Source organism: Marmota marmota, unplaced genomic scaffold, assembly GCF_001458135.2.
Source record: "Marmota marmota marmota unplaced genomic scaffold, marMar, whole genome shotgun sequence".
Taxonomy (NCBI): Eukaryota; Metazoa; Chordata; class Mammalia; order Rodentia; family Sciuridae; genus Marmota; species Marmota marmota.
Genome location: NW_026000005.1, coordinates 53,374,114 through 53,397,682, shown reverse-complemented (window position 1 = coordinate 53,397,682; position 23,569 = coordinate 53,374,114). Strand labels below are relative to the sequence as shown.

At 53.9% G+C, this 23,569-nt stretch overlaps 2 protein-coding genes across 2 annotated transcripts in view; one reads left to right on the top strand and one right to left on the bottom strand.

Annotated features, from left to right (window-relative positions):
- Mterf4 (mitochondrial transcription termination factor 4) overlaps nucleotides 1-3,710 on the top strand; it is a 4,567-nt gene extending 857 nt beyond the window's left edge. The window contains exons 2-4 of the mRNA XM_048808001.1: nucleotides 6-556; nucleotides 2,324-2,508; nucleotides 3,157-3,710. Coding sequence (XP_048663958.1) covers nucleotides 6-556; nucleotides 2,324-2,508; nucleotides 3,157-3,489 — 1,069 coding nt within the window. The 3' untranslated portion in view covers nucleotides 3,490-3,710. The remainder of the gene's footprint in view (nucleotides 1-5; nucleotides 557-2,323; nucleotides 2,509-3,156) is intronic.
- A 140-nt stretch (nucleotides 3,711-3,850) lies between these two features.
- The window catches only part of Sned1 (sushi, nidogen and EGF like domains 1), an 81,959-nt gene continuing 62,240 nt past the window's right edge, over nucleotides 3,851-23,569 (bottom strand). Inside the window, exons 25-31 of the mRNA XM_048808000.1 lie at nucleotides 22,762-22,906; nucleotides 22,606-22,688; nucleotides 21,104-21,202; nucleotides 13,514-13,630; nucleotides 12,822-12,909; nucleotides 9,255-9,337; nucleotides 3,851-8,328 (exon numbers count right to left, since the gene is read on the bottom strand). Of these exons, the coding sequence (XP_048663957.1) occupies nucleotides 8,186-8,328; nucleotides 9,255-9,337; nucleotides 12,822-12,909; nucleotides 13,514-13,630; nucleotides 21,104-21,202; nucleotides 22,606-22,688; nucleotides 22,762-22,906 (758 nt within the window). The 3' untranslated portion in view covers nucleotides 3,851-8,185. The remainder of the gene's footprint in view (nucleotides 8,329-9,254; nucleotides 9,338-12,821; nucleotides 12,910-13,513; nucleotides 13,631-21,103; nucleotides 21,203-22,605; nucleotides 22,689-22,761; nucleotides 22,907-23,569) is intronic.

Genomic DNA, 23,569 nt, shown 5'->3' with positions numbered 1-23,569 from the left:
CGGCGTCCGCCGTCGGCACTGGGAGTCCTCGACCCTCGGTGGGACTGGGGCTCTGAAGTCGCTTCTGTCTTCCAGGTCCTCGGGGGGCAACGCCTAGTCCCACTCTCCTGGGCCTGTGTGGCCAGGCGGACTTCTTATCCCCCCGAACGGGGAAGGACTAAACAGACGACCGCTTCCCATGGAGGGAGCCTGGAGGAGGCATTCCGTGTTGGACCCAGAAACTCTGTGCAGCAACCAGGGTGCAGGACAAATCCTGTTCAGGGCCTCCCTGAGAAGCAGAGCACACCTGTGGATAGTGGGTCGTTAGAGCCAGAAAAGGTCATCAGTTCCCTCCTGGACATGGGTTTCAGTGATGCCCATGTCAAGGATTTGCTCAGCACATTGCCAGGTGCCAATCTTCAGCAGTTGCTGGACATCATTTCAGAATTGATACTCCTGGGTCTGAATCCTGAGCCTGTGTGTGTGGTCTTGAAGAAGAGTCCCCAGTTACTGAAACTGCCAGTTGTACAAATGAAGAAGCGCTCCAATTACCTGCGAAAGCTGGGCCTTGGGGAAGGTACAGGGTGCAGATTTTATGTGGTGTGAGAAGAGTCAGAGTTGGGGAAGGAGGAGCTTAAGGTGTGATGGCTTAGGAAAGGTTTCTGAGGAGAGTTCAGTGTCCTAGGGGAGACTGTTTGCAGCCTTTGCAGAAGCCATTGCAGAAAGAATGTGGGGAGATTAGGAGGGAACCGGGGCCAGGGCAGTCCTTGTGTAGTGTGTTCACCTAGGATCTCTTGCTTCCAGGACAGTGTTGGCACATGGTCTGTGTTCAGTAGGTTACTCTTGCTGTGTGGTGCTGGTCTCTCTGTGTGTGTGCATATGTGGAGGCTCTGACGTGCAAGCCCACGTGATGTGTTCTTTATGCTTTGTGCATTGTAGGGCTGAGGACACCATCGCTTATAAAGACCGAGAATCCAGTGGAACCTGAGAGATCCTTCAGGTTCCTGGGAAGCTGGTAGAATGGCTTCTATAGCTGTCCCCCTCCTCCAGTGGTGTTCACACCTCAAGAGATCCTTGAAGTTTTTTTGGGTCACTTTAAGAACCTTCTGGAGAAGGAGGATGTTGTCTGCTTCAAGGACCCCAACCACTTTGACCACAGATGTTCCATTATTATTTTTTTTCACTTCCTAGAAATTTTTTTTTAATTGAAGAGGAATATTTTTGGGCCCATTATTTGTTAGGGTCTATATGGAATTCTTTGTCCAGAAAATAAACAAGAAGGTAGTCTTGTATAATTCTCTTAAAGGGTAATACGAGATACTAGATTTAATATGGTATGTGCTATGGTTATTAATTAGCAACTCAGCATAGCTATAAGAGATGAAGATAACACCTAAACTCCCAAATCCATTTCTCACTTTTTAGTAAGACAGTGTTTGGGAAACTGAAATGTTTAAAGAAAGTGACTTTCAGTTTCTAGTTATTAAATTTTTCTGAGTGTTTCCTGTGAAGACCATATACCCTAGTTTGCCTGGGATAGTCCCAATTTAGACCATCTACCTTTGTGTGTGGTCCTGGGGACTGAACCCAGGGGTGCTTTACCACTGAGCCACATCCCCAGCCCTTTTTATTTTGAAATAGGGCCTCTCTAAATTGCTGATGCTAGTGTGGAACTTACCATCTTCCTGCCTCAGCTTCTTGAGTTGCTGGGATGACAGGTGCTGCTGTGCCCCTCTATACAAGTCATCTTAATGCAATTACTCTCAAGGCCTCTTTCACTCACAGGTGACCTGGTTTGGATAGAACACATGGTCACCCTGTTAGTCAGGGCACTGGTGTTTGTGGTTGTGTATTGGGAACATCTTTCTTGTCAACATCTTTCTTGTGTTCTCAACATCATCATTATTGATATGGAAGCCTTTTCATGGAGGTCCGACTCCCAGGTCTTGAGAGTGCTGGTGGACAGTGCTTCAGTGATGGTTTTATTAAAGAGAGAAACCACAGTCTGTAGTCCCACTCTGGGGAAGCCAGTTTCCCATCTTGCTGTCTGATCTTCTTGGTGAAACCCTGTAAAATTCTTTTCTAGGTGAGGAGGGCAAGAGGAGACCTAGAACATGAAGCTAGCACCTTCAGATGGGAAGCCAGAAACAGGCGGGGAGGTGGGGGGGGGGGCTGGTGAGTCTAGAAGTCATTTCTGTGGTGAGCTGGAACAAGCACTCATGCTCTGGGGGAAAGGACCTTCCTCCTTTTTCTCATGCAGGCTTCGGTCAGGGCTGTTGGAGCTAGTCTTTGTGTTCCGGCATACCGTGCAATTATGTGCTGTCCTTTTCTTCATGTTCTTCAGGGAAACTAAGGCGGATGCTCCACGGTTGCCCTGAAGTCTTCACCATGCGTCAGCAGGACATTGATGACACTGTCAAGTTGCTCAAGGAGAAGTGCCTTTTCACAGCTCAGCAGGTCACTGAAATTTTGCACAGATGCCCCAGTGTTCTTCAGGAGAACCCCAGTGAATTGGAATACAAATTCCAGGTAAGCACAGCTGCAGCAGCCAGCAGGAAGGGCAAGGGTTTTGGGTGTAGTGAGGTTGGTTCTGTGTGTAGGGAGCCTCTGAGTGGACGAGGGGAAGGGCCTCTCCATGCCGTCCTTGGTCCTAGGAAACATGGTGCTGGTTCTATTATTCCTCCTTTCCAGATCAGACCTGCTCTATTTCTTCCATAATAATGAATGACAGTTCCATTCTCTGAGTCCTAGGTGGGTATCCAAAACAGCTATGAAGCAGCTGAAACTTTCCTTTCCTTAGAACATACTTTCGCATGATTTTGAAAATGTAATTGTGATAATTGGCCTAATGTCTGAGTAAGTTATGACAACTTGGGTCGGATTCCTGGGTGCTTTCTGAGTCTTGCCTGCACTTTCCACACTCATGGTCCTCCACGCCTATAGCCTCCTCCTGGGTTTGTCAAGAGCAGTGTTGATTTCTTCCCCACTAATTTACTTTCTGCTGCGTTTTTCTCAGTATTAGATTTTGAAAACGCTTTGAAAACCATCAGTTTCCACACAAGTGTCAGTATATTAGTGAGTTTCTGCTGTTATTAATCAGGCCTTTCTTTCTCAGTGCTCTATAGAGTGTGGTTTTAGAGTGTGTGGGGAGGAGTCCTCACTGTGTGTGTCTCCCAGTATGCATACTTTAGGATGGGAGTCAAGCACCTGGACATAGTGAGGACTGACTTCCTTCAGTACTCAGTAAACAAGATCAAGCAGAGACACAGCTACCTGGAGCGCCTAGGACGATACCAAACCCCTGACAAGAAGGGGCAGACGCAAATCACTAACCCTTTGCTTAAGGACATTCTCAGAGTGTCAGAAAGTGAGTTTTTGGCCAAAACAGCCTGTTCTTCTGCTGAAGAGTTTGAGGTTTTTAAAAAGCTCTTGGCTCGGGAGGAGGAGGAGCAGGAAGAGGAAGAGGAGCCTGAGAGCAGCACATCTGAGGACAAAGAGGAGCAGCTGTGACGAAGGATGGATAGGGAGCAGGGCCTGGGCCTGTCGGGGGACATGCACCTTGTCCAAGCCTTGGGAGCTTCACTTGGACTTTCTCAATGTTTTTCATTCTCACACAGGTCTTCTGATGAAAAAGTCATTCAGACCACACAGGATGCCCTGGTGTGGTCTGTCACCAGGTTTTGTGGGCAGGCACTGTTCTATCCTAATAAAAGGCAACTTTTAAAATGGGACTCAGTACTTGCAAATTTGATTTGATTTTTCCTGTCTTAAAATGTCAGTGCTAATACCATGAGGGAGTGGAGGAGGGGCCTGCTGGCTGAAGAGTCCTTGTGTATGTCCTGTGGTGATAAAGGTAAAATCAAGGCTATAGTACATCATAGCACTTTATTTTATGAAAACAAGTAGCGAGTTTCCATAAAAATACTCCTGTTTTTAATCCAAAACATCTCATTGCTACTCAGTTGCATTCAGTGTATAGCAGAATGAAAGGCGCTGCTGGTGATGTGTTCTGGGATTGTGCACGGCTTCTGCAGGCCCGCAGAGCACCAGCACTTGTCTCTGAAGACCCGTCCTTCCAGCTCAGTCATGTTGGCTTTCTGCCAGCTCCTGGTGGTCATTCCAGGCCTGATTCTCTGACCTGTTGCTAATGCTGCCAGAGTGACGGTCTGGAGAGTGCTGGCTCGGGAGGGGCTGGGGAGCAGGCTGAGACAGTCATACCCCACTGCGTGACAACAGGTTCTGAGGACCAGAGGAGAAGAGCGCAGGCCCAGGACTGCTCGTGGATTTGTTCCAGAGGGCTCCTCAAATGCCCAGGGTGTGGACATCACCCTGGGGAACAGGGGTGTGAGGAGCAGTGTGACATGCTGGAAATGGGGTGAGGCAAACTCTGAGGTAGAAGCCTGGCATTGATGGTGCGAGTGCTCAGAGGGGCCCAGAGGACTAGGGCCTCCTAGAAGGTTCTCTGTTGCTTTTCCTAAGGGTACTGCGAGGATTGGTGCTACAGAAAGCACCTTGGGTCTGCTTGGTGGCATTTGATTAGTCACATGACACTCCTCTGATGCTTGGCCTCATTCTTCTCATGTATGTGAGAATCCTTCAAGGCCACAGTGCTTACCCGGGGGTGACCTTGATCCTTAGGACATCTGGAAGTCTTGGGAGACATACTGGTTGCCATGACCCTGGTGTAGGGTGCTGCTAGGATCTATGGACAGAGGCCAGGGATGCTGCAGAACACCCTGACATACAGGGAGCCCCACACTCATGGTCAGCCCCAGGTGTCAGTGCCAAGGCTCAGAAACCATGCTGCAGCCTGGCTGAGCAGAGTGCAGCTGTCTGAGGACTGCAGGAGGTGAGTGACATAGCTGTGTTCCTCCTTCAGAGTGGGGTCGTGGCAGGCCTAGGCTGGGTTGTGGGGATTCAGTGCTGAGGTGTGGAGGTGCCTGTGCTCTCCACGCACCATGGGGTTGGGCTGCAAAGAAAAGCAGTAGCTGCTAGTGGAGGAGGTCCTGCTAAGGAAGGTGCAGGGCCTGGTCAGCCGGCCCTGGCCTATGGGTCTCCACAGGGAGCACATGAGTGAAGGCACTGGGGAAAGGGCTATCTGTGGCTGTGGGTGAGTGGGGAGTGCAGGTGCTCACTGCCAGGTTGCTGCTTGCTCTTCACTTTGTGTTATCCAGTGACCATCACTTTTTTGGGCCCCATGAGAGCTGAGAAGAATCCTAAGCCTGAGCATGATTAAATGGGCCGCTGATCCCCAGTGCTGGTGGCAGACGGTGGCCTGAGTGTGATTAGAGGGCCACTCATCCCCAGTGCTGGTGGCAGACGGTGACCTCGGCATTCGGATTTCCTGTTCTGGTTCCATGTGACCTTTGCTGAGATGGACTTGAAGTGTTTCTGAGGAAGATGTTAGTCTTAAGAAGGACATTTTAGAACAGCAGTGGCCACTCCCTGGGATGTCTGGGTGGACTGTAACCCCTCAATACTGGGACATTCTTTTACCAGACACTCCACCTGTGTGGCCTCAATGTGGGTTGACAGCGTGACAGCACAGCATCCTGCTCTGTCTCTTGTTGAAACAAAGACTCTGAGCTAACACCCGGGTCCAGGTCATGGCTGGCTGGTGGCTAAGGGTCTTGGTCTTCAGTGTGGTAGAGGAAGTCTCATCTCCTATCGTGGGGTGACCTTGGTCCTGCTATTTCCTAGTGATCTGGGGTGTCATGTAGAGGGACAGTGATGGGCCTGGTGCTGCAGTGGAGGTCAGCCTGCATGTCTGTGGACTGGCTTCTGACTAACTGTGTCTGGGGCCATCTGTCCTTGGATGTGTGCAGGGCACAGTAGGGTTTTTCTTGAATCATTCTTCCTCCCTTCTGAAAACAGCAAACTTCACAGTGCACAGGTGTGCACACACCATTTCAGTTAAATCTAAAATGCACCTCTTCAAAGAATGCTTTTATAGACCCCAGGAGGAAGGAGGCCTCTGGCATGATGTGACTGTGCTCCATTTCTAGTTGTGTGAGTGGCTGTCCTCCACTGAGAAAGGGGGCCTGACTACTGTAGTTGTGCCCACACTGCAGGGAGAAGACAGCTGTGTGGGGCGGTGCTGGGGCGCACACGTGCTCTATGATGTGTGGTAGGCTGTGTTTCTACCTGGAGGCCCCAGAGGTCTGCTCTGGTCATGGACTGAAAGGACCCCTGCATGTGGTCTCGTCCAGCCTGCCCAGAGCGTTCCTCTGTTAGCTTCAGACTGGCGAGAAGAACTTGCTGCTTCATGGTGGTGTGCCTTGGCTTTCTGAGGAGGGTTTTTTTTTTTTTTTTTTTTTTTCTGTGTAAGTCTTCTGTGGGTCTTTGGAGCCTTGGTGGTGACTTGTCACCCAGGGGATGGCTTCCACTACATGAGGCCAAAGCCTGGGTGACCTCACAGATCAGAGGTCCACCCTGTGACTATTCTTTTGAGTGGAGCTTCAGGGGAGCACAGCCACGCACATTCAGCTGCACATCCATGGCTATGCTGCAGAGGCAGAGCTGAGCAGTGGCCACAGAGCCTCTGATCTGCAAGCCAGAAGCATTCACTGCCCTGCACAAGAAGTCTGCAATCACGGTGCAGCCTGAAACTGTCCAAGCTCCATTTTAGTAGTAATGAACACTTCCACCTCCAAATGCATGGACCATATGCAGCATGAATGATGTGCAGCAGGTAGGAGGATTCACCTTGTCTCCACTTCCCCACTGCCCACGTCTGTGGTAGAAGTCTGTCCTCCTCCTGGTTCGGGAGACCTTTCTCACACTGGAATCTGAGGGCTGGTTTCTAAGCACTGCAGAAGTGATGTTAATGGCCCCGCTAGGCCAGCTGCGTGGAGGATAGACCATGCTCAGGGATGCCATAGCTTGCGCTAGATCGTAGGTGCTTCAGTGACTCTTGGGGGCTGGTGTGTGTGCAGGCCTGGCCATCTGTTTTCTAGAGGCCTGAGGCCAGAGGTCACAAAGGGAACTGACCCATCCAGGGCCTTGTTTCTGTATCCTTTTCTGTATCCAGTTTTTAGAGCTCATCTTCCTAGGTTTTGGAAACTCCTAAGGTGGGTGGAGTGTAGTGAGCTCGTCCCAAGTCCTTTGAAGGATCAACAGATCCAGACATGAGAAGAGCACCAGGCATGCCCTCCCCGCTGCCCTTTGAGCCCAAGCCTGGCCTGAGTGCAGGGAGGCAGGGCCTGGAGTGGGGGAGGACCTGTGCCCACCCTGGGAACCTGAGCGGGCACTGGGTTGTTAGACTGGCATCAGCAGGTGGCTGCCCCTCCACCCACCTCCACTGGGCACCGACCAGGCTGGTCTGTGTTAAAGGAGTCTCCATGTGGTTCCTGGCGGCGTCTGAGTGGTGTGCTCCTGTTTCCTGCTTGTGTTTGCCCCAGCGTGTCATAAGAACAGGTGTGCTCCACAGCTGGTGATCCATCATTAGCTGGGGGTTTCTCATTTGTTTCTGTGGAAATGGGTTTGCTAGGTGAGCTTTTAAAAAGATGCATAATATTTCAGGAGACTTACTGCCATGCAGATATTTCCCACCCAGATGGTGTATGTGGGCTCTTGACCTCACCAGGGTTGGACTGCCCGCAAGCCCTCGACTGTCTGTTTGTGTGTCCTTAGAGGCAGAGTCAGCAGGGGAGGTGGTGCCCAGAGTGGAAGGAGCCCGGCACTGTCGGCTGCTTTCGCAGAGAGAAGTCCCATCTGAGATGGGACCCTGCTGCTTGCGAGGTCTCCCGGGGGCCCGGGGGAGCTTGTCTTTCCCTCAGTGTATGAGCCAGCTGGAATGCTCCTTGGCTTTTTAGACATTCTGTTTTCTCAGCCCAGAAGTAAGGACCCTGAAAGGGCCCATGACCACAGAGCCTCCCTGTCCCCCAGTGCTAGGAAGGCAGGCTCTGTGGGCTTTTGGAGAGGTGGAGCCGAGAGCTTCATGGGGTCTCGTAGTGTGGCCCGGTGTCTCCACAGTGTTGTGAAGAGTGCCAGTGCTCTGAAAGAGCCAGCAGAGTGGCGTTTAGGGAGGCAGGGGTTGGGTGGGGTTTGTTTGCCAAAAGAGTTTGGGAAATGCTGGATTGAACAAAGGTAAAATTTCTTCCATCCCAGAGTTCACGATGCTTAGAATTCCAGTGTCTCATGTGACCGTCTTGGTCGGGGACCGTCTTCAGGACTTGCCAAATGTTTCTTGACTAAGGCCTCCATTTTAGCTTCCAGTATAATACCATTCTGGGGTTTCCCCAGAATTCCTCAGCACCTCAGGCCCTCCCTCCATGTGGTCTCCTCCCTCCAGGTGCCGGGTGGTCTTCCAGCTTTCTGTGAGCCCCTGTGGCAGCTGCTCCTTGTTCCCTTGAGAGAAGGCAGGATATGCCCTCACCCCAGAGCCTCACTTCCTCCTGGAGATGAGTTTGGGTCTGTGGCTCGGCCAGGCTCTGTCTGCTGGGAGGCCTGAGTCAGGGACCTGAAGCCACCTGGCCTGAGGCTTTAGCAGGGCCTAGGGAGTGGCAGCGCTCTCAGAGGCCCCGGGTAGGTGGGCTCCTCTCCCTCTTCCCAGCAGCTCTCGGGGCACAGGGGAATGGTACCTTTTGTTTCTTCAGTGTTTGACGGTTACTTTGTTTCCTGAAACAACTAGGAAAAGGGCTTAATGAGGAGACTTCTGTGCCCTTAGTCCTGCCTCACTCTGCCCTCTTGCTCATGTGTTCCATGCCCCTGTCTGGAGGCCGTGGCTGTGGAAGGAGAGGACACAGCCTAGCTGGGGAGGGCGTGGAGAGCGGCGGGTGGGCAGGAGGAAGCAGGAGTGGCCTCGGGGTGAGGCCTCATACTCAGGCTGAGCTGCGCCGGGGCTTGGTACTCTACTCGGCCAAGCCAGCAAAGGTGTGGGGCCACAGTGGGTCTTGAGGAATGAGACTGAGATTGGGGCTCTGATTTTGAAAGCATATAATGTTCTCAGGCACTTCTTTCAGTAAAACCCCAAAGAGTACTTGTGAGCACCTTGAACCCTTTGGGGACGGAACCTGGGTGTAAATGAGCAAAGGTTAAAAAGGTCTTTTCTGTTTCTGTTGTTGTGCACTTGGCCTGCCAGGAGTGCTCCACGTTTCTCCCCGGAGCGTCTCGCTCCTGCAGGAGCCGAGTGACACCCGCACTCACCATGCCCACTGTGCCCGTGTGTGTGTGTGCCCAGATCTCACCCACACACAGTCTCAGGCATGCATGGCACCACCCCTGCCCATCACCCTGTGAGCCGTATGCAGGACATAGGTTGGACCCGGGTTTACCTGTATGGGGCTTCTTGAGGCTGGTACTCTCACAGTGCTCTTTGAAGCAGACATCTTGGTGAACTTTGTAGACTCTTTTGTACCTGTTGTCACAAGAAAATTCTGTGAAACTGGACGCCGAAGAGTGTGCTGCCCACCTACTTGGGCTGTGGACCACCTGTGAGTGCAGAGGTGTTCGAGGGAAAGACCACTGTTTCCTGACTAGAGGTTGCCTGTGGGTGTGTTAAAGTGCCCAACGTAGAAGCCATGTGATTTAAGATCAGCTGTACTGAACACAATTGACATGTGAGGTATACCGTTTCAGAGTGCACTTCACGACTGCTGGCAAAGCCACGTGGCACCGGAAGTGAAATGAGTTCCAACATAATGACTGCTGAAGGCAGGCCCCTTGGCCCTGTCCCTAGGCTCTGACCCTCCCGCTCTGCTGTTTAGACTTTGGAGAAGGCCAAGCCACCTGGGCTGCAGGCTGCAGAGGCAGCAGTGGAGGGCCAGAGACTTGGTTTCTGCCTCCTCTCCCATTATTAGCCAGGGCGCCTTGATCAGGCTTCTTTGACTCTGTCGCACCCATTTTGTGTCCTTGGGAGACTTATGCCACCTCTTGTCACAAGGAATCTGAAGATGATAGGAAGGGAAGGTGTTTAGTGTGAGAGCCCTTTAGAAGAGGCCTAAGGAGCTGCAGCCCACACCAGTCTGTAGCCTTGGTAAGACTTCCACTCTGGCCTCCAGAGAGTGGTCAACTATGGAAGGAACTCCCAGAGAGCTGGACAGATACAGGAAGTAACTGTCTTCAGGTGTTAGGAAACAGCAAGCCTGGGAAGAGGGAGACAGGCACAGGGTCACCTGCATGTTGGCCGGCAGCAGGGCTAGGGCAGAGTTGCAGATAGGTTCAGGCTCAACTCAGGGTCACACTTTGTATGGCCAGAGTACCCATGAAGCTGGGCAAGTCCACTGAGGAGCCGGTCACCCTGAGAGCCAAAGCAGAGAAGGGTGAAACCATGCCAGGACAAAGCTACTCCACAGCAAGCCTCAGGAAGACCAAATCATACCCAGAACTGCCTTGCAGAGAGAATATTCGTGAAAAGAAATACAAAAAGTGAAACAGTTTGGCACCTGTTTAATGTTCAGCATTCTGTGAAAATTTATAAGACATTCAAAGAATCATGTGAAGAATTAAAAAAAAAAAACGACCCCTATCCTGGAGAAAAAGAAGTGAACAGAAAAAGGCCAGAAACGGCCCTGAAGACAGATCTAAGTTTGTGCCATGTGTTTGGTGGTCTAAAGGAGAAGCTTCTCACGATGAAGGGAGTGGTGCTGGGCTGGAGAAGGAGCCGAGTGGAATTGCTAGAGTTGCACACAGCCGTGTGGGTGATGCAAAAGCAAAGTCCATGGCCTGACTGCAGAGGTGGCGCGTCTGAACAACGGGAAGCACGTGGAGACAGCACCAGCCCAGCACTGTCCTAACAGGAGAGAAGTGAAGGGAAAACGCACAGAGAAGCGGGGTCCACACATTCCAGATGTGACACAAGTGAACACCCGAGATGCAAGAGCTTAACCGTTCCAGAGGATGCACACCGAGAGCCACGTCATCAGGTTGGCCAAAGACAGTCCCCGAGAGAGTGCGAAAGGGCTCGGCTGTAGGACACCTTATGTGGAGTGGGGCCCGGTGAGGGGGGCCGTGTCTCTGCAGGTAAAGTGCTGCAGGAAAAACTGTATCATGATAAACAGTAATTCTGTCTCTGACCACATTTCTTCAGAAAAAAAGGTGAAATAACCTTTTCAGACAAACAAGCAGAGAATTGGTCACCAGCAGACCTGTGCTGTAAGAAGAGTCCCATTGTTTAGGCTGGGGGCGTGATGCCCGGGACGGTGAGCTGGGCTGGTGGGTGTGCCCTGGCTGTAGAGGACTCACTCGGCATGTGGAAAACAGTGCTGACGGCAGCATCGGCGTTGGCGGGTGGTGGTGTGTGTGAAGGAAGAGGCTGAGGGTGATGCAAAGGATGACAGTTGCAGGAGTCTCCCCTAAGCTGCGGTCGGCCACAGACAGGAAAGGCAGGTCCTGATAAGTTGAAGGTGCATATTGAAAACCTTGCAGCAACTCCTGAGTAACAATGAGCCAAAGAGGAGGGACCAGCAAGCCCTGAACAATTAATCCTGAACTAGGAGGGAAAGAAGAAAAAGTCATGCAGAAAGATGGGATAAATAGGAAAAAGTAGCCAACAGCCACATCGCCATTATCTAAGAATGATGTGAATGGTCTCAACAGTGACAGAAAGCAGAGATGTCACCCTGGATGTGAAGCAAGGCTGCTGTATGTTCAATACCAGGTCACTCCAAAGGTACAGGCAGGTTCCCAGTGAAAGGGCAGAAGGCCTTTGGGAATGAAGGCTTTCCTGTAGGCATGCTGGGGACATGACAAGGCTGCAGGCAACGTTGGGACCAGCCCAGTCCAGCAGCTGGGGACTGCCCCCACAGAGTCCAGGCCAGTGGCGTCACGCAGCCTCTGTGCCCTGCAGCCTGGTACTGCCTCTGTTCTGTCCTCAGCCTGGTTTCACGTCCAGCTCAAACAAAGCTCTCTGCCCTTGCTGCCACCTCTCCTCCTCTGTGGAGCATCCAGAGCAGTCTATGAAGTGCTGTCACATGTCCCCTCCTCTGCTGAGTGACCTTCAGTCACTCCTCACTTCATGGACAGCAAACAGCACCATCCTTATGGGGTGTCCTTGCGTCACTCCTCTGCTGTTCTCAGACATGCCAGGCATACGTGATGCAGGACCAAACAGGGATGCTCCTTCAGGAACCTTCTTCCTTCCCACTGCCTCCACATCTGCTCGGTGTCACCTCATCCCTGAGGCCCACCTTAGTCACCTGTCTGATGTAGCATGGCCTTCACCTGGCTCCCCTAGCCTCACTTCCTCTCTCCCTTCCTTCCTTAGCACTCACCACCTTCTGTGACTGCATGGCACCAATGCCCATGTCCCTGGTGGGCTGTGCCTGCAGCACCCTGTCAGCCTGAATGCCCATGTCCCTGGTGGACTGTGCCTGCAGCACCCTGGCACACAACAGTGCTGTCAGGGTGTGCCTAAATGACTGAGTACCACCTAGAGTCACAGGATTTGGGGGAGGTCCCAAGAGATGCATGAGGCAACTGTCCCTCCACAGCCTGCTTTACAAATGAGGAAACGGAGACACGGGTGACTTGTCCAAGACCACATCATGAGTCAGTGGCAGTGCTGGACTCAAAGTTACCATGTGCCATTTGTTTTCCAGGGACTGTGATGAAGAGAGGGAGGTCAGGTCCTGGAATCCTTGGGCATAGGACCCTCTGTCCACTGGGGCCTAGGGGGTGTAGAGGAGAGCCAAGGGCTTGAGAGACAGGGACCAGCTCTTCTCAGCCACTGTTCCTGAGCCGCAGGGGCCTAGGCCCATTCCTCTGCCTCAAGCCCCTGGTTTGCTATGTGGTGGGCATGAGCCATCCAAGCCAGTGTCTTCTGCAGCCTCCGTCCCTCGGGGTTAGTAAGACAGCACTCTGGAAAGTGAAGACCCTGTCAGCATCATCGGAAGCCAACTTACACGTGGTGGCAGACGGCTCCCTCCCAGACCGGAAAGGACTTTGTCTCCGAGAACAGTCGAGTGCAGGGGCGGGGCACCTTTTTACAGGCTGCCGGCACAAAGGAGAAGGGCAGAGGCTTAGGAGGAGGCTCCATGCCACAGGAACTCTCTTCCTGCCCTCGCGAGAGACCCCTGCCCGAGGGAGACCCAGGCAGCTTTTCTCAGACCCTGTTGGGCCTGGGGATCTGTGCCAGCTTCCCCCTGGGATAGTGACCTCCTCCCAGGGCTGCCCAACATCTGCAGAGACTGCCCTGGCTGGGGTGACCTCGTAGCCTGCAGGCTAGTATAGTGGTGTAGGGGGTTCTGCCCCCAACCTGGACACTCAGTCCAAAGGAGCCTGTGTCCCTCCCATGGACTCTCTTGTCTCCTGCAGCCTCACCCCACTGTGGCACAGCCACTGCTTATGGCTGCCGTTCTTGGCTTTTCTCAGTCCCTGCAGCCAAGGGCCACCTTTCACCCTGGGACTCACAGATCATTCCTTGGTTTCCTTGCCTGTCAGCCTCTGTCCCCAGATGCTCTAGGCCTCTGTTCTGGCCCTTCAGTTTGGAAGGCCTGGGACAAAGCCACCTGAGCCCAGCCTGCCAGGGCCTGGTGACACTGCTGTAAGAGGCTCTGGAGGCCAGTTCCCAGCTGGGTGGCCAGCCCTGACTTACCGAGCTCACAGCGCCTGCCTTTGAAGCCTGGCCCGCAGTCACAGTGGTGGGCATCCGCACCTGGCACACAGGTGCCTCCATTCTGACAGGCACCTTCTGAGCAGCTCTCAGGGGCGCCTGGAAACAGACCAGGAGAGGTCGGCCCCCAGTCCTAGGGAGCCTGCCGGCACCTGACTGGGTGCTCGAGGGCAGCCGCGACAGGCTTTTTCCTCCTGCTTTGGCCTTCTGTGCCCTGCTGCTGTGGGCTCGTGACACAGACAGCAGAGAAGGGAACATGGGCCTCGGTGTGCTGGCCCTGACCTGATGACTCAGGGAGCAGGGCGGAGAGAGCCCACGGCCTCCTGTGTGAGCCACCTGGCTTGCGGCCACCCCCAGGTTGTCTGCTTTCACCCCTACACACGGCTGCTTCTGCCTGGACCTCGAGACCCTTTTGTCTCTGAGTGTCTGCCCCCCGTTGGCAGAGACTTCTCCACCGCATCCCTAGCCCCAGACAGCCCTGTGTGCAGAACTGCACCTGTGCCCCTGGAGGGGTGGCTGCCCACCTCCTAGCACAGCGCATCTTGCTGTAGTGGAGGCCAAGGTGGTCAGCAGTGCTGCCTGGGAGGAGCTGGCCTGGCCTGGCCTGGCCTCCATCCCTGCATACATTCTGGCCCTATTTTTGTCATTCTTTTTAAAGACACCTGTTATTTTATTTTAACTTAAAGCACAAAAGAGTAAGCATTGGCCTTCCCCTATGTCTGGTCCTGAAGGAGGCTCAGTCTCCATCACACCATCTGATGGAACCCCACCTGCCCGACCCTTGCAGCATGTTCCTCAAAGGCTTCTCCAAGTTCCAACCCCATGGCTCATGGCCGTGGGAAGACCTTGCTGCCCCTGCAGGTCACTGCCCCCCTCCTCCGTCCCCATTGGACCCACTTTGCCTTCTTCCCTCCCCCTGCCGTCTTCTGGGCTTTCCTTTTGTCCTTCTTGATGTACTTAAAACGAATTGTGGGCTTAAAAACACCTTCATCGTGAACTTTCCAAACTGACAGTGTGTGGAATAGGGAGACCCCAGGCGCTTCACACTCGTCTGTTACCCTGAATAACCGCAGGGCCGTTCTCATGTCCCCTTTCTCCTGTGGACAGCCAGCAGTGTCTGTACGTAGACTGCAGTGCTCTGCATGACCAGTTACCAGGAACTCTCTAGCATGGAAGACTGAGGCTGTGTCCACCTTACAGTGCCACTTACAGCTGGGCTCACAGACTAGGGTTTGTGAGGGCCTGCATGCTGCCTGTGCCTGATATGTCTCGGGTCTCCATCTGCACCCCTGGTCTTCTACCTCTGTTAAAAGAAGCAAGGCCATTTCCCTCAAGTGCCCTCCTGGATCTGACCTACTACTTTTAGTGGACCAACTTGTTCTTCACCCCACAAACTCTCTTCATCAGAGAAGGGCGCAAGGGGACTCAGGTTCCATGCCCTTTGCAGGACTGTTCCGCAGGGTGCTTGTCATCCTTGGACATGTAGGAGGCCAGCCAGGTGCCAAGTCCCACTTGAGTGGTGCGCGACAGATCACAGTTGGGCACTGGCAGCCTTCCCTGGAGACCCGGGTCCTCCTAAGCCAGAAAGCCCTGTCTGCACTGGCTGTTGCTCCTGCCTTTACCAGCTTGCCAGGGGCCTGCAAGGATGCGCTTTCCTCACCGCCCTGAGGACTGAGATGAAGGTGCACACCTGCAAGAAGGGCCAGTGCTCAACCCTGTCTTCCCTCTGCTGCTTGTGTCTGTACGTAGACCGCAGTGCTCTGCATGACCAGTTACCAGGAACTCTCTAGCGTGGAAGACCACGGCTGTGTCCATGCTGACTGGCGAGTCTTTCCTTCTGAGTGTTGGTGTACTCAGCTCTGGATGCCCCTGTTGCTTCTGGCTGGTGCTGTCACGTTTCTTGGTGCTCAAGCCATCCTGTCTTGGGCGGTGGGAACCCTTTCAGCCTGGCTCTTTGGCCCCTGGCAAGGTGCCTGTTGACTTTGGATGTGCGCTTGTTGCCTGACGGTTTGTGCCTGGTCACTTTTGTCCACATCCTGCTGCAGTCTTGGAATCAGCCATTTCTCCAGAGCCCCTTCCTCCAAGGAGATGGGTTTGGACCCACAGTCAGGTGCTCTGAGAGATCCCCACTCCTGAGCTGCCTCTGTCTCAGGCTTTCCAGTGAATAGGACAAGGAAATTAGAGTTTTAAAAAATAAACAAGTCGTGGGTTTATTCTGGTATTCCCAGGGCCTCACACCTGCTAGGGAAGTGCTCTACCACTGAGCCCCAGCCCCAGCCCCAGCCCCCTGCCTTTTCTTTTTTGTTGTTTAAAAATATTTTTCTTGGTTCAAAAGTCAAAACTATGCAACAAGGTCGATATAGTCAGAGAAGATTAGACTCTGTCCATCCCTTTCCCTGCTCTTTCCTTCCATGAATAGCTCACCCTCTTTGTTAGTTTTCTTCCTAAACATAATAAAAACACATATTCATATTCCCCTCTTGTTTCCCGTACGACAGCACACCAAACACACTGCAGCCTGTGGCTTTACTTTAATGAGATGTCCACAGACCACGTGGGCCCCCATTTGACATGTGCAGTTCCTTGTCACCATAGTCAGTCTCCTCCAGAAAGAAGGTGTGGCTTTTAGCTCCCCCTGTCCACCTTGAGCCTCCACCCTGTCCCAAGCAGCCCCTGAGCGGCTTTGTGTCTTCACAGTCTCTTCTTCTGGACTTGGCTGCACGTGGGAGCCTTTTGCACGTGGTCTTTTGTAGCTGGCCCTCCACTCAGCGTGTCTCCAGACACACCCAGGAGGTAGTGTGTAGCAGCGCTGTGTGCCTGTCACCTCAGCTGTCCTCTGATTGGAGTGGTGCCCTGGGGGGTCTCCCTCCAGCAACCGTCAGGCATGGGTGTTTCTGCCTGTGGTGGTGGTGCTGCTGCTGCTGTGTCCATCCACGTGTGAGGCCTCGTGTGCATGCAGTGTCCATTTCTCCTGGGGGCAGGTGTCAGTGGGCTTGCTGGCCATGTGATCCCTCTGGTTTACTCCTCTGAGGAGCCACAGCACTTGCCTCCTGGCAGTGGCAAGCCGGTGCCATGTCCACACCCTTGCCAATGCTTGCTGTCCTGGGGCCAGCCGTCCTCTGGTGAGGGACATCAGGCGTCTTTTCCTGTGCTTACTGGCGATTTATGTGCATTCCTTGGAGAAGTGTCCCTTCATTTTCTTTGCTCATTTTTAAACTGGGTTCTTGAGGTATTTTAGATACACGTCCCTTGTTTACCCATTCTGTGGGTGTCTTCCACTTTCTTGGTGGTGATCTTTGAAGCACAGAAGTCTTGGATTTTTGATGAAGTCCAATTTTCCTTTTGTTGTTATGTGTTTGGTGTTTTATCTAAGAATCCTCTGCCAGAACTAAGGTGAAGATTTATTCCTGTTTTCTTCTAAGAGTTTTGATTTTTTTTCTTTTTATTGGTTCTTTTTAATTATACATAACATTAGGTTCATTTTGACATAATTATTAAAGTATGGAATATAATTTGCTCTAATCAGTCCCCAGCACCATCACCCCTACCCACTCTATCAAGAGTTTTGATTTTAACTCTAACACATGGATCCATCCTGTGTGACTTAGGGCCTTAGGTCATCGGCGTGAGGTGAGGGTCCACTTCACCTCCACGTGTGGACATCCGGTTATCTGAGCACTGATCTAAGTGCTCACCATTCAGCAGGACCACAGTGACTTGATTCCTATGGCTTCATAGTCAGCTTTGACATTAGAAATGGAGTCCTTCTACTTTCTAAATCTTTCAGCTCTATCTTCCTTCGTTCCTTTCCTCCCTCCCTCCTTCCTTCTCTCCCTCCCTCCCTCCTCCCTTCCCTTGCAATTCCATTTGAATTTTAGACACTGTACACAATGGTCTAGAGAGATTTTACAGCAGCCCTACAGAATATGGCAGTGTGTCGGGTATTAAGGATCTACAAGCTTGTGTCATTGTGTTAGTCAGGTTTTCATTGCTGAGACCAAAATACCTGATTAAAATCAACTTAGAGGAGGTAAGGTTTATTTTGGCTCATGGTTTCAGAAGGTCGGTCCGTGGTTGGTCAGCTCTATGCTCTGGCCTGAGATGAGGCAGCTTTAATGAGATGTCCACAGACCACGTGGGCCCCCATTTGACAGAAGGGCATGTTGGAGAAGAGCTGCTGAGCTTATGGCAGAGCCAGGGAACACAGAGGGAGAGGAGCCAGGGACATGATCTGGTTCCTGAGATCACACCCCCAGTGACCTTCTTCCAGCCACGCCCATTCTGCCTGTAGTTAGCATCCAGTAGTCCATTCAAATCATTAACCCGTCAAAGATCAACCCACTGATGAGTTTATAGTGCTCATGATCTAAGCATCTCACCTCTAACATTCCTGCATTGTCTAGAATGAGCTTTTGAGAGGACACCTAATGTCCAGTTCATACAGTCATCATTTCTAACCCTCTGCAATGGGACAGGTGTGCCTACAGAGACCATGCTTGAACTTATTCCTTTGTGGACTGATGAGGCCCAACTCTGCAGCTTGTGTGGCCACAAGAAGGCAGGAGGGTACAGAGCTGACCCTGCAGCCTGTTCCCTATGGCCATCTCCAGGAGATCCCGAATTTACTGTCACACCCACATACACAAACAGGGAGAAGGCTGCTTTGAACTGGGTAGGGAACAGGGTGTGGATGCACCCTGGGGGCTGGGCACTGAGCTGCTCCCATGCAGGACGAATGACCAAGCAGCGCGGTTCAGTCCCTGCCCTTGCCCAGTTTCACCTAGGGACAGTGTCCCTTGCCTGGTGTCACCTAGGGGCAGCGCCTGCCTGTCCTTCTGGTGGCATCTATTCAGGCCATTGGGATAGTGTCCTTGGTGATAAAATCAGAACAGAGCAGAAGCCCCGAGTGGAGTTGGGGGCGAATGGGGTGGAGGGGATCATTTGACCGGTCTTAGCACTCTTTTGACTCCTGCACCTGCAGACCCTCAGGGTGACTGACTCTGGTCTTGGGAACCCAACTCCTCTCAATGAGGTCCCCTCTCAGGCTGGAAGGTGCACCGGGACAGGATGGTTGCTTGGCAAGGGCAAGCTCATTGGGAATATTAACTGTGCTTTGTGGGTGGGGGCTCTCTGGGGTCCTCCTTTTCTTGAGAAATCAGTCTAACAGCTTTGAGAGAGAAGGAGCGAATTGCCTTGCAAAGAAACAGGAGCATGATGGATACCAGAGGTAACAGGACTGGGCCCGGGGTGGCAGTGGAGAAGGAACCCTGACGTGGGACTCCACTTCCACCACACTGCACTGCACATGTGGGGGCTCATGAGAGTGTTCTCAGGTACACAGGGTCTCAAAGTCCCAACAAGTGCTCTGTGGAACTTAATCAGCTGACATGTAAAGGGGTCAGGGATAGTTGAGGCTTTCTCCAAGGTCAAGGTGGGAAGACTGGCCGAGTCTAGCAAGTCAGATGTAAGGTTCCAATATTAAATAGGGTGGACTGGCTCAGAGAACGCCAGTGGATCAGAGGAGCCAGGCCAGCATGGACTCGTGTGCATGAACACTTGATTGGCAGCATGGGAAGGACAGTCAAGAAAGGACTCTGGAAGGACAGTTGTCCATAAAAAGAGCTATTTATACTGTTTTTATTTATTTATTAATTTTTTTTTTTGAGGAGGGGCAGTTCTGGAGATTTAACCCAGAGGCACTTTACCACTGAGCTATATCCCCAGCCATTTGTTTTGTTTTTTGGTTTCTTTTAAAATTTGGGACAGGGTCTTACTAAGTTGCTGAGGCTGGCTTTGAACTTGTGATCCTTCTGCCTTAGCCTCCTGAGCTGCAGCAGTTACAGGTGTGTGCCACTACGCTCACCCTGATTTGTGCTTTACAGTAGGACAATCAGGTGAGTTATAAGTCTGAGTTTAAAAGGCAGACAATTAAGCTTTAAGTGATATGATTGTATATATAGAAAACCCCAAGAATCTATGATAAGAATCAGAGCGTTTGGCAGGATGGTTGGGTGGGAGGTCACAAATGTAAAGGCCAAATAAATACCTGTACTCCAAGAATAAATAATTGGGAAATGCAATTTGAAAACTACTATTTATAGTAATATGAAACTGTGTAATACATCTGTATTCTGTATAAGACTTCCTAACCCAGCAAGACCAGTGCTGGGGACTGGCAGTCCCCGCTTGAGTGCCCACGGGCAGCCGTCACTGCTAAGAGACAGCTTGATGTCCTCACACACCAAGATCCAGCGTGTCTACTCTTTGGCATGTGGAGAAGGAACCCTGATGTGGGACTCCTGGGAAACCTGGTCAGGAGCATCCACAGCGCCTCTGGCAATGCCAGTCACTCACAAGCCTCAGGCCTGGGTACAGGGAGTGGGTGGGGAGACCCGGGAGCCCGCTCCATGCCGCCATGCTCTGCAGCATGTGAGGACACTGCACCGCCCATTAGGGTCTAGCCAGCACTATCCAAAGCCCAGAGAAGGCTCTTGTCTTTGCAAAGAAACCCCATCAGGACACACGGGGAATGATAAAGGGGCCACAGGAGAGTGCAGGGAAGACCAGGGATGGTGACCAGTCCTGCACACCTGGGCTGCTGTTTTCATCTCATTTAGAATCATCCTGCACCTCAGCAGGACAAGCAATGCCAATGGCAGTGGCCTGGGGGCAGCCCTGTGGGGGCAGCCAGATGAGCCAGCTTGGGCTCTTCTCATTTCTGGGTTTTACTGAATGGAACATCTGGTACTTAAAGGGCTGACATACACAAACCATGTGATGGAAAGTTTGCTTTACTCCATCAAAAACAGTGTCCCTCACTGCTGGCCACTGACACACAAGCCCACCCTCCTGGTGCTCACAGCCCAGGAGTCTGTCAGACCTCATGTGGTGAGGGGACAGTGCTGGGATAGATGTAGGCTTGGAAGGCACCCTCTGCGCTGCAGCTGCCCTGAACAGGTGTGTCCAGGGGCAGGGCCTTGCTGTGAGACCACCCACAGAGGCCACGTCTTTATCAAGGACCTGCTTCTCTGGGGTTGGTTGATGGGTGAGCCTAACCTGAGTCCACAGTGTGACTAGGGGAGAAAGGACCACTAGGTTCTGGACTGTCCTAGAGGGCAGAAGTCGGGGAGCAGAGTGGTAGTCAGTGTAAGGAACTGGCATCTGTCCTGTCCCTGCCCTGCGTGGTGTCTGGCCGTGGCTTTCACAAGGCACAGCGGCAGGCCAGGCCCTGTGTGGCCCGCATGTTGCCCAGGCTGGGAGGCACCCCACCGGCGAGGCTCGGTGTGACTCCCTCCACCCTTCTCACGGTGCTGACTTGGGGCTTCCCCTGAGGAGGAGCAAGGCAGTGGTGCCTGGGGAGGGAGGCCAGCTGCTGGAGGCAGGGCCAGCCCTTCTAGCAGAGGCCCTGGTCTCCTCGCTGTCTGGCAGGATGAGTCACCACCCCAGGTGGTGTAGTCTGCCCTGCCCTGTCCAGGCTGGGGTGCTTGGCTGTCCCTTAGGCAGCCCTGTGGACCCCTCACTGGGGGTCCAGCAGCAGTCAGCCCTAGGTCCCCTCCACCACTGTCAACTTACTTTCAGCATCCTTGTCGCTGTCTTTGGGGAGCTGGAGGACCACGTGGGTCTGCTGGGGGGCCTCTTCTGTGTTCCCGAGTGGCACTGGGGTTGTGGGTGCTAGGAGAAGCCAGGCGAGCACATGGCACCCTGCTTCACTCGCAGGTTCCCAGAGGGCTGCTTCTGAGCCGCTTCCCGTCCACCCCTGGCTCCCCCGGCTCTGGCACCAGCCCTGCGGCCCCAGAGCTGCATCCCCATGGGATCAGGCCCCACTCTCCTTCTGCCCCTCAGCAGGGCCCAGCTCCGACTTCCCAGGCCCCATCAGGCTGCTCTGGGGAAGGCTCGTGACTGCTCCACCAGGAGCCCCACCCTCCTCACGACTGGCGCTACGACACTGTCCTTCCTAGGGTCAGACTCTGCCTGCTCCTTCCCCCACCCCTGCTTCTGTGTCTGCCCTGCTCTGCAGGCTGTGCTCAGTGGGATGTCACCTCCGTACAGTGTTCTCACGGTGCCCCTGAGCATTTTACATTTGTCCCCATGGCTAGAGTCCCATAAGCTCTGCCTCTGTACCCCAGAGCTCACCTTGCCCACCACCTGGATCCTGTGGTTAGCCCGACCCTCCTGCCCCCACAGGCCCGTGGCCCGGCCTCTCCCTCACCTGGCTCACCACATGCAGTGGCCTCTCTGCTGCCCCTCTGCTTTTGGGCCCCCGTGCCCTGCCCTCCTCTCCCTCTCCTGGGAGATTCCCACTGAACCAGTGATGAGGCTCTCTGCTGGAGAGTCCCGTGGGGATTCTGCTACCCAGCGGGTCCTGCAGCATCTCAGGGAGCTCGGAGTCAGTCATACGGGAAGCCTGCCTCAGGCAGGTTCCTAGACACCCCTTCACCTGTGGGCTAGAAGGCACAGGGCATCTAGGCTCAGACGCCTCTTTGCTGCTGGGCCAACCTTCCAAGGCACGGTCTGCAGGGGTGCCATGTGCTGTGGTGCTGGGCGAGGCGGAGGCGCGTCAGGCCTGAGCAGGAGCCCAGAGGCCCCAGGTGGCTGCATACTCCCTTGTTTCAGGACAGTGTGGCCACAAGTTCTGGGCAGGGTCCATCCTTCTGGAAGCTCCCAGGCAAGGCTGCTGGTCCAGGGACCACGTTTTGAGTAGCAAAGAATGAGAGCACCCAGCCTCCTTAGCAGAACTGGCAGGCCACACTTGACAAGCAGAGCTCCCAGTGCCTAGACCTATGGCTGACGGTCTTCTCTGGCATGTCAGCAACCTGCACCTCCAGCCCACAGGCTGACCACGTGCAGACCTCACCAGCCCAACCCTCCGCTGTGTTCAGTGTGTGCTGACCCCAGGACCCGGAGCCTTGCTCATGGCTGGGGCTGAGGCCCTGGCTGGAGACAGGGTGGGGTACTGGGGGTCTTTCTTTAGGACCAGGCCGGGCCACTGTCACGGTGGGACAAGAAGTGGGTGAGAGGGGCCGGGTGGCCACTTGAGCTGCCCCTGAGCTGGTGCCGGGAAGCGTCGCACTCACGTGGTCTCTCTGTGGCTGAGGTGCTGGGCAGGACCCTGAACCTGGCACTTATTCTTCTTCTTCCATCCACAAGCTCCGAGAAGCTGCAGAGGGTGGGAGGGTCACGAGGGTTGCAGTGTCCCTGGGGCACCCTGGGGTGGTGACTGGGACAGGTACCTCGGGGGCGGGGTTGGTGTTCCGGGGGCGCCGTGGGTGTTGAGCAGACGCAGCTCTGGCAGGTGCACTGGGGGCGGTCTGTTTCTGAGCACCCGTGGGTGATGTCCTCCCTGGTGCCAGCGTCTGTCAGTGCCATCTCTGGGGGCTGCAGAGCAGGTGGGAGGAAGGGGAGTGGCCACGCTGCCCCCGGCATCTGACCCTGCTGCAGAAGGGGCAGCTCACACTGCCAGGCTTGGGGAAGGGGCAAGAGGTATGTGTGGGCCTGAGAAGCCCGTTGCCCCACAGCCTCTTGAGGAGGACCGCACGTTGACACTGTGACATGCTGGGCTCCGGACCTGGACCCCGGCTGCTCCTGACCCACCTCCTCAGGCCAGGTTCCCACCTCAGGTCCAGGCCCGGGTACCTCCAGGCCGCCAGGGCCTCTGTCCTCCACAGGGCTGTGACGCGGTCCGAGTGCACAGCTGGCCTGCCCTTTCTACCTGGCAGCTGTGCCCAGAGCCGGATAGGGTGGCAGGGCTGGGTGTGAAACCTCACAGCCTGTGCTGGCTGGCAAAGCATCTCCTGGGCCCGGGAGGCGGAGGCAGGATCTAAGAAAAGCTGGGTCTGCAGTTCTCTCTCCCTGTTCCACTGACGTCTCACCTTGCACCTGCACTCCCCAGAAACCCATCTTCCCACAACAGCACAAGACAAGTGGGGCCCAGTGGCCCCTGGCAGGACCCTCCGCACCGGGAACAAACCCGGTCCTTGGCCTGGTGCCTGAGCCTCCACACCCCCACAGCTATGCCGCCTCCTCATGGCGCTTCCTGCT